We start from the raw sequence: 9447 nt of genomic DNA on the forward strand, positions 1-9447 counted from the left end.
TTGCACTTAGATTAAGTGAGTACTTGCATTCTCGGTGCTTTGATATCCCTCAGAACTGGTTCGACAATCTTTTATACTACAACATTTGTCTTAGGAGCCTTGAAAACTCCTAACATCAGCAAGCTCGGACAATTTTCCTCTGAAATTGTCGATGTTCTCTGTCTCCTTCATCTTCAGTCTGTCGAATTTGTTCGTTAATGTCTGTAATCTGGCTTCTCTTACTAGCTCAGCTCCCATGTATCTGGCTTTGATGGCATACCATACCTGCTTGGCTTGGTTAAGCTCCCCTACTTGCAATATAAGGGATTCAGGTATTGACTGAAACAATAAAGCAAGCACTAGATCGTTTTTGTCAACACTCGTTCATCTTCTATTTCCTCCCAAGCCTTATGCACCCTTAGCGTTACTTTCATCCTTAATGTACACACCGTAAAATTTGTTGAGGTGAGCATTGGACACTTGATTGAAGAACAACCCCCTCATTCCTTTAGCTTACCGATCGCTGGAATTATATCACTCATGTTCTCAACCTGGCTCTGATACCAAATCTAGAAAACAGGTCTCAAACGTATAAAAGTATAAACTCGCAAAGTAAAGAACTCTTCTTATTAATATCTTGTGGAAACTCTCTCAAAACCACAAGTTCTCAAAACTCATAAACTCAAACTTTTGGATCACCTCATGATCTCTCTTTATATATCTCTATATTTGTCCTAATCCTATTAGTAAACATATATTTAGATAACTTCTAAACTAAGATAACCCTTATCTTCGTATTCTCCAACTTCTCTTAGGATTAGGATAACTTCTTTCTCGTGCTTTCATCAAACTTACTCCAACATCATCTGGATGCATAGACGACATACATAAACGAACAACACCAAGATGGAGCATCTAGATAAGACATCTAGATGGAACATGTGGATACATCATTCAGATGTACAAACGAAGAGGACCTTATTAGTGCTCATTTACTAAGCAGCGCTATGTGACTTAAACGAAAGATTTGTTGCACGCACATCTTACATGAGGTGATAAAAGCGATATCAGGGAAGGGAGAGCCATTGAAGAACTTCGTCTACTTTGATGCAAAGGTTCGGAAAGGCGTAATCTAGCTAACTAACACGGTTCATCTTCTAATCTTTGTAGACTACAGTAATCATTTCCTTTTTTATTGTTCGAATTCCTGTCAAGCCTTTAAGGTGTTGATTCTGGATTTTTTCCTGTTATTAGTTTTCTTGTTTCTTGGTTTAGAAGTTTTCCTTTGGTCACTGGCATCTCTGTAATTAACAGCAACTTTGAAAGCTTCGGAAACCTTCTAGAACTGTCAAGCGAAACCTTAACCTGGCTGTTTGTTCTGTATTACTTATTCTTCTTTGGGCTCACACCTTGTTTGTACCAAAAAAAATGGAGTTGGAATTGTAAACCGGATTTTTCACAAAACCGAGTTGAGTTTTTATCGGTTACTACAATATGTTAGAGTGAGGACAAATGTTGAGCTACGTAAAAGATGCCAAACTACGATTTGGAGATTCTTTTTCGTTTTCTCCCCTTAAATCTTTAATAATGATTCCAAGAGAGTGACATACTCGAGAAGTGTATAAAAGTATAACTGCTCTCTCTTGAACGAGAACAAACACAAGGTCAAGCAAGGATATGGCTTTGATCAACAAGATCCTTAACATCTTTCTTCCCATTGTCACGTTTTCGCTTCTTGTAGTGTTCATGCCAATTTCAATATTATTCAGTCTCTTTGGCTTCATAAGGAATAGCAAAGAGTCCGACAAAGTCAATGGAAAAGTCGTCATCATCACCGGATCTTCCTCAGGAATTGGTGAGGTTAGTGAGTTCTTACCCGTGTTTTCAAAGTCAATGATCAAAAGCTTTGGCCAATGGTTAAAGAAAATAAACATTTATAAATTTTATAATTTTATAATTGTAAAGCACCTTGCATATGAGTACGCGCGTAGAGGAGCATACTTGACGTTAGTAGCTCGGAGAGAGGATCGTCTCCAACTTGTGGCTAATCGGTGTCAGAGGCTTGGATCACCCGACGTTGCCGTAGTACGTGGTGATGTCTCAGTCATTGAAGACTGTAAACGTTTTATCGAAGAAACCATCTCTCGTTTTGGAAGACGTGAGTTGGTTTTAGGTTTTGACAACAGATATTTTTTTTCTTTTTAAGATCAAACAAAATAAATCTTGTCACCATTGTGGTGGTGGTTGCAGTGGATCACCTGGTGAACAATGCGGGAATTGCGGAGGCCAAGTTTTTCGAAGACTATTTACAAATCTCTGATGTTCTTCCCATAATGGTAAACTAAGAAACAATGAACCAATCAAATCAATAATCAATAATAGATAGTACTTTAGAAGTGATTATAGTTTAGAAACCTAATTGATAGAAATTATTTTCTACAACTGATTTAGTCTACACTAGATCTTGACCCGCCCGACCGGGCGGATATTTATTTTATGTTTTTAGTTTTTTTTTGTTTATATTAAATGATGCATTTGTAATATTGAAACATAAATTTATATTGAAAATTAATCTTTGCAGTTATAATAAAAATTAAAATTAAAATTTTAATAAAATATTTTGATATAAATTTTAAATTTCCTAATTAAAATAATATAGAGGTGGTCATATTTTTTCCAATTTAAAAATCTAAGTTTCCTTAAAGACAAAGAAAATAAATTTATAAGTACATAAAATATATAAACATATTTGGAACTATAATTTCTATTAAAATAAATTTGATAAAGAAAAATAATCTTGCTGTTGTTATTTATTTCTAGAGCTTGACCCGTGACCATATGAATATTTACTACACATTTGTTAATATAACATTTTTAAACATAACAATTTCATTTATTACTTTGAATAATTATATTTTGTGATTTTAATCATCTATTATATCACAATGTATAATATAAACAAATCCAATATTTATAACTAATTGGACTTATATTGTGAAAGCATTATACTAATATATGAATAAAATATTTTATATTTTATTTATATGTTATATAAATTGATTATGATGTGTGATTTTTTTATTTTTTTTATTTTTGTATTTATTACTTATAAATATTAAAAATATTGAATATGTTAATACGAAATACATTAGAAAATTTATTTTGGTTATGATTTGATAAAAGAAATCTATTATTTAAATTTTTAGAAAGACATTAAATGCTTAAATCTATTATTTAAATTATGAAAAAACAAGCATGCTTAAATATAGGTTCAATAAATATCTCAATGGTATTTTAATGTAAATAAGTGGTAAAACTAAGGGGTATTTTTATTTTGTACTTCTCTTTTAATAATATAGATTATATTGTGAAAGCATTATACTAATATATGAATAAACTATTTTATATTTTATTTATATGTTATATAAATTGATTATGATGTGTGATTTTTTTATTTTTTTATTTATTACTTATAAATATTAAAAATATTGAATATGTTAATACGAAATACATTAGAAAATTTATTTTGGTTATGATTTGATAAAAGAAATCTATTATTTAAATTTTTAGAAAGACATTAAATGCTTAAATCTATTATTTAAATTAGGAAAAAACAAGCATGCTTAAATATAGGTTCAATAAATATCTCAATGGTATTTTAATGTAAATAAGTGGTAAAACTAAGGGGTATTTCTATTTTGTACTTCTCTTTTAATAATATAGATTTTACAAGTTAAAATTATGGAAAATCAAAATAATCCATAAGAAATCTCAGTGAACGTTTACATACCATTGCTGTCAATAACAATTTGCAGAATACTAACTTTTGGGGACCAGTTTACACGACACATTTCGCTATACCACATTTAAAGAAAAGCAAAGGAAAGATAGTGGCGGTCGCGTCGCCTGCTGGATGGTCTGGAGTGCCAAGAATGAGTATCTATGCTGTAACTTCTTGTTCCTAACTTGTTTTTTTCTGTTCTTTTTTTGTTCATTGTATATTTCCTGTATATTAAATGTGACACAATGTAACATTTGATTCAGGCAAGCAAAGCAGCTATGATAAACTTCTACGAGACTCTTAGAATCGAGCTTGGTCCGGAAATTGGTGTGACAATCGTGTTTCCAGGTCTAGTTGAAAACGGAAATACCAATCCGGATCTTTTAGCTGAGGTATAATACTATCATCATATTTCATTTGTGTTTGTCCGATCTTTTATGACATGGTCTCATTGCAGAAACAAGACTGGTCGCAAGTTGTTGCTATCGAGTCAGCAACTGAATGTGCCAAGGCGGTTGTCAATGGAATCTGCAGGGGGAAGACCTTTCTGGCAGAGCCGTCGTGGGTCCGCGTTCTCTTCTGGCTTAGTATTCTCTGCCCTGAGCTGTTAATCTCTAAGCCTAAAAGAAACTGACCACTTGTTTTGTAAAACAGTTAAAAGATATTGGTCTAATTAAAATTTACTTGGCATTCTGTTTTTTCGGTTCAGTTTAATGATCATTTACTTTTATTAATTGAGAAACATTTGGAAAGAATAACCTTTGTTTTGTACTTTATTTACAATACTGTCATTTTACTTTGGTGTCAAGCTCACAATCCTTTTCAGCCAAGTTATTTGAATCTATACTATTAAAGCAAAATCTCTATTAGAATTCTGCCTTTAGTTTTCTTTCATAATTACAATCTTATGTCATTCCTTAATTTTAGAATCTTTTTAATAAATTTATCAATATATTCGACCAATCAAAAAACATGATTTATTGTTTAATCACGGCAACAACATTTACTATACTAATGGCATAAAATCAAGCGATCCTATATAGTCTTCTTCTTTCCTTTTTTTAAAGGGATTACCTTCTTCTTTCTCCTTATTCATTTGTTTGCTCTTACTCCACAAAATATGTATAAACGGTTCACAACTGATACAGATGTAAAAACAATGCAATAATAACAAAAGAAACTTGAATTGGTAACATGTATGTACACGATATTTGTAGTTTAATGAGCTTCTTAATCATGATTCTTATATATACCATGAACACATGTTGTTCTACAATAATTCAGAACAAAACCTTTAAATTTTGACCATTTACGTCAATATTTATCTCAAACAATGATTTACATTACGAAAATTTTAGAACTAATACTTCATATATGCTAATTTATTAAAAAAATTGCATATAAATAAAATCTCCATAAATTTAGAAATTCATTAACAAATAGATAACAAATGTTATTTTGAAGAAAGTCGAAGATATATCAATAATTTTTCAAAATAATATACTTTCATATTTTTGATTACTCATTTTTTTCCGAGATTTTGTTTATAGGTTTTGGAATGAACCCCAAAACGTAATATAGTACCTAACTATGCAGACAATTTTTTAATTTAAATTACTTAATTTTAACAGATTATTTTATTTATTAAATTATATTAATATATTTTCACTTAATAAAAATAAAATATTAAAATTAGCTGATTATTTTTATTTAGTTATAATGTTATGCAATGAATCAAGTTGTGTTTGATGTTTCTACAGTTTCATATTTTGTGGTTATTCTATTAAATATGTAAAATACAATGGGTTGAACAAAAACATTATCAGTTTTATAATATTATTATAAGAAACTAACCAATGTAAAACGGGTTAAAATATATCGTAATTTTCTTCCCTCTGATGTCATAAAATAAGTTGGAACCTACCAAGAATATAAGTAGAGCTTTGTAGTATATATTTTGAATTACTTTTCTCAAACACAAATGGATGTCACAAAATAAAGTTGCACCTTCTATTCATACATTTAACATAGAAGACTAAATTGTACTGTTTTAGCAAAATTAAAATTTCAATTTTAATAAAATATTTTTCATATAAATTTCAGTTATTTAAATTAAAATAGTATAAAGGGTGGACATAATTCTTTCCTATCCCAACAAATTTAGCATACCTTAAAAACAAATAAAATAAGTTTTATAACTTCAAAAAATATATAAAATATTTGAAATTATAATTTATAATAAAACAAAATTTTCAAACTAAAATTATCCCGCGATTTCAAAATGCGGATCAAAATCTAGTTTTCTTTTATTACTAGGGAATTTACAACTAATGCCATTTGTTTTAATAATTTAGTCCCGGCATGCCTCGGGGAGTATTATATGTTGATTGTTACCCGACAATTTATTAAACCATACCAAATCGGTTCTCAAATTCACCATGTATTTAATTATATGTTGACTATTAATAACCGACAATTTATAACCCATACCAAATCCTCGGTTATTATTTTGTCATACCAACACAATTGAAAACTAACAATGCTTCCACTACAAGAAAACACAAGTTTTACGAGGACAGTTTTCCTCGTTACTTCGTCGTAAAAGCAGTGTTACGACGAATTAGCGAGGAAACCCGTTTCGTCGTTATACGTTTGTCGTAACGCATATATCCTCGCTAATTCGTCGTAAGTTAGCGAGGAAATAATTTCGTCGTAAAAGCGAAGGAGGATATTTCGTCGTAAAGACCACGTAAAGATTCCACGTAAGGACGTCGCTAAGTTTCCTCGTAAATACCACGAAAAGCTTTCCTCGTAAAACCCACGTAAATAAATACTCGTAAAATTAACGTAAATACCTTGAGAGCTTTCCACGTAAAGAAAACGTAAAAACCTTGATAGATTTCCACGTTATTTCCATGTAAATGTTTCCTCGTAAAAACCACGTTAAGCTTCCACGTAAAGAAGCCGCAAAATTAGCTACGAATTTACTTCGTTTCATTATTTTATAGAAATATAAAAAATTATAATTATAAATATAATTTAAATTATTTAAATTATTAATAAAATTAAAATTCTAAAAAAATCAAAACCAAAATATTTTATATATAAATAAGTTTTGAATTCATAATACAAGAACCGAAATTAAAAAGAACTAAAGGTGGTCGTTAATTAATCGCCTCGTAGAATTCATCACTCCTCGCCTGAACATCCGCCTCGGCATGTGAGTCGTCGGTCGGTGACTGGCCTGGGATAGGATTTTGTTGTCGCATGGTCCTCAACAAATTCGCCCATTCCGGATTTGTGGCCGCTACAACGTCCAAGAAGCCCTCGAGTCCACCCATACGAGATCGCAGCTGAGTAGACTCTATACGCAGCTGAGTAGACTCTCTACGCAGCTCTTCGGACTCCCTACGCAGCTGAGAGACTTCCTCATCCCGTCGCTGAACATAAGCCGATGTCGCTCTCGGAACATCGTTGACGGAACCAATCCCCAACGTCCGTCCCTTTTTTTTAGGGACAACCTTAAAAACAAAAAATAAATTTTATTAGTAAAAATTTAAAGTTAAATTAAATGAATATTTAAAAAAATTAAAATTTTAGAAAATTTACCTCCACGTAAAGCTTATCCACTTCAGGTGTGGATAAGGTGACGGGTAATCCATCGGTGGACTGTTGGGTCAGCTGGGTCTGGCGTTCTTCAACCCGAGCAGCCAAATCGTTGTAGATTTGCTCGGACTTGCCATCTATAAATCGGCCCGCCTTGTTCTTGTGGGTCCTCTCGTAAAGTTGCATAAGAGACGGGAATTCTCCCGTCTCTTTGGCCTAAAAAAACATTTAAGAAAGTTGTTAATTAGAATATATATAAAAATATACTAAAAATTTAATATAATTAAATTTTTAATTACCATTTCCAAACGGACACCGGCGTGGGGTTTTTGGCCCGTAGTGTGAAGCATCGGCCCGTTCCCGTGCTCATCGACTGTGTTACGGGAGTTAGAGCAAGACTGGGCGATTCTAATGGAATCAGGAAGACGCCAATATCGGATGAGGCCATCCCAGACATCCGTGGTGAGCTCAGCGGGTTTGCCACGCTCATACCCCTTCACGATCCAGTCACCCTTCCAGTTGGAGACCGTGTCCAACAAGCGAACTTTCGCCTTCGCTTCAAACTTCTTTCTCACCCTCTCAGTGATCCCCAAGGCCCAATTATATTTTTGCTGTTGGAAAAAATAATTTATAATTAGTTTTTCAGAAAAAAATATATATATAAATAATAAAAAAATTTAAAGATATATATTTAATTAATAGAACTTACAGCGTAAATTTTGAACCACGTCTTTCTGACGTAGTGGGGCGTCATTTTCCAGTTCGGATGTGCCATGGAGAAATAACCTTTTATCGTATCGGTTACGTCCGATGCAAGACATCCGTCAATCCCCCACCTGAAAAATACAAATTTAAAATATAAATTATTTTTTAAAGTTATAAAAGAATTTAAAAAGAATAAAAAAATAATGAAACATACCATAAAGTTCCGTCCGGTCGGTCGGGGTCGATGACTGGTAAACCTTCTCTGCCTGGCAGACGGAGAATGTCCTCTACGGTGTACTGCGAGTAAGGAGCACTCGGAGGCACCATCAAATCGGGATAAAAATCTCGCCCGCGGGCATCGGAGGTGCCGGCATCGTAGGAGGCACAGGAGGAGGAGGCATCTGGGGAGGCACGTGAAGAACCGATGGTGCACTAGAAGAAGGAGATCCAATGACTCTCTGAGTGTACTGAGTCTCGGGGACAGTCTCCTGACCCGAAGAACCGGGAGCTGAAGAAGACGACGGGTCTAAACGACTACCCGGCTCACCGAACATCTCTCTGTAATGGGCAGTAAGTCTACCTTTTCGAACCTGAGAAAAAAATTTAATTTTTTAAATTTTCGTGAAAATATACTTCCCAACATTATCCACCTAATCAACACTAAATAACATAAGATCCGTAAACCTATCTAAATTCCCTATACTAACCACCTAATCTATCCTAAACTAATCAAACTAGAGAGGAATTAGAGAGACTTACCATTGCTACGAATTAGGGAGGAAGTGGAGAGGAAGTAGAGAGGAAAGACGGAGCGAGCTCGCTCGGGATATATATAAGATTACTTGTCCTCGTAAATTCCTCGTAAACTTACGAGGAATTACAGAGGCCCGCGTTTTCAGTTACGACGAAATAGCGACGAAATACAAAGGCCCGCGTTTTCGTTAACGACGTTTTTACGACGAAAAGGGTTACGTGAAATTAACGAGTTAACCAGTTACGAGGAATTAGCGAGCCTTTATTTTCTATAAATACCCACAACTTTCCTTCTCAAACCACACACACAAACTCACAAAACACACCCTATCTCAAATCACACTCCTCACCAAAATACTTTTCAAATTAGAAATATTTGTAAAAAAAAAGAAGAAAAGAAGATATTAGAATTTATGTGGGTGAGACTTAAGTCTCGCCACATATAATTCCAGTATCTTTCTTTTTTTCTTTTTTTCTAGTTTTTATACTATGAGGAAGTAGCAAGTCCCGCTTTTCACCAATTTAGAAAATTTGGAAAAAAAAAGAAGAGAATAAGATATTTGGAACTCATGTGGTCGAGACTTACGTAAGTCTCGCCAAATGTGATTCAAGCATCTTTCTTC

The 9447-nt window shown here is 33.1% G+C and overlaps 1 protein-coding gene across 2 annotated transcripts; it reads left to right on the forward strand.

Annotated features, from left to right (window-relative positions):
• The first annotated feature begins 21 nt into the window (after nt 1-21).
• LOC103849939 (11-beta-hydroxysteroid dehydrogenase-like 4A) lies at nt 22-4586 on the forward strand. Of its 2 annotated transcripts, XM_009126647.3 has the most exons (6): nt 23-1839; nt 1945-2137; nt 2230-2315; nt 3795-3926; nt 4024-4152; nt 4218-4586. In XM_009126647.3, the coding sequence occupies exons 1-6, from the start codon at nt 1657-1659 to the stop codon at nt 4392-4394; spliced, it is 900 nt and encodes a 299-aa protein (XP_009124895.1). In that variant the 5' UTR covers nt 23-1656; the 3' UTR covers nt 4395-4586. The 2 variants fall into 2 exon arrangements, with proteins under 2 accessions (XP_033138510.1, XP_009124895.1); XM_033282619.1 differs by having other exon boundaries at nt 22-2137.
• The last annotated feature ends 4861 nt before the right edge of the window (nt 4587-9447 follow it).

Source organism: Brassica rapa, chromosome A10, assembly GCF_000309985.2.
Source record: "Brassica rapa cultivar Chiifu-401-42 chromosome A10, CAAS_Brap_v3.01, whole genome shotgun sequence".
Classification (NCBI taxonomy): Eukaryota; Viridiplantae; Streptophyta; class Magnoliopsida; order Brassicales; family Brassicaceae; genus Brassica; species Brassica rapa.

Coding starts and splice junctions, on each gene's coding strand:
- LOC103849939 (XM_033282619.1), top strand. CDS start 1,657: ATGGCTTTGATCAACAAGATCCTTAACATCTTTCTTCCCATTGTCACG. Junction 2,316..3,794: donor CTGATGTTCTTCCCATAATG/GTAAACTAAGAA, acceptor AACAATTTGCAG/AATACTAACTTTTGGGGACC. Junction 3,927..4,023: donor CAAGAATGAGTATCTATGCT/GTAACTTCTTGT, acceptor CATTTGATTCAG/GCAAGCAAAGCAGCTATGAT.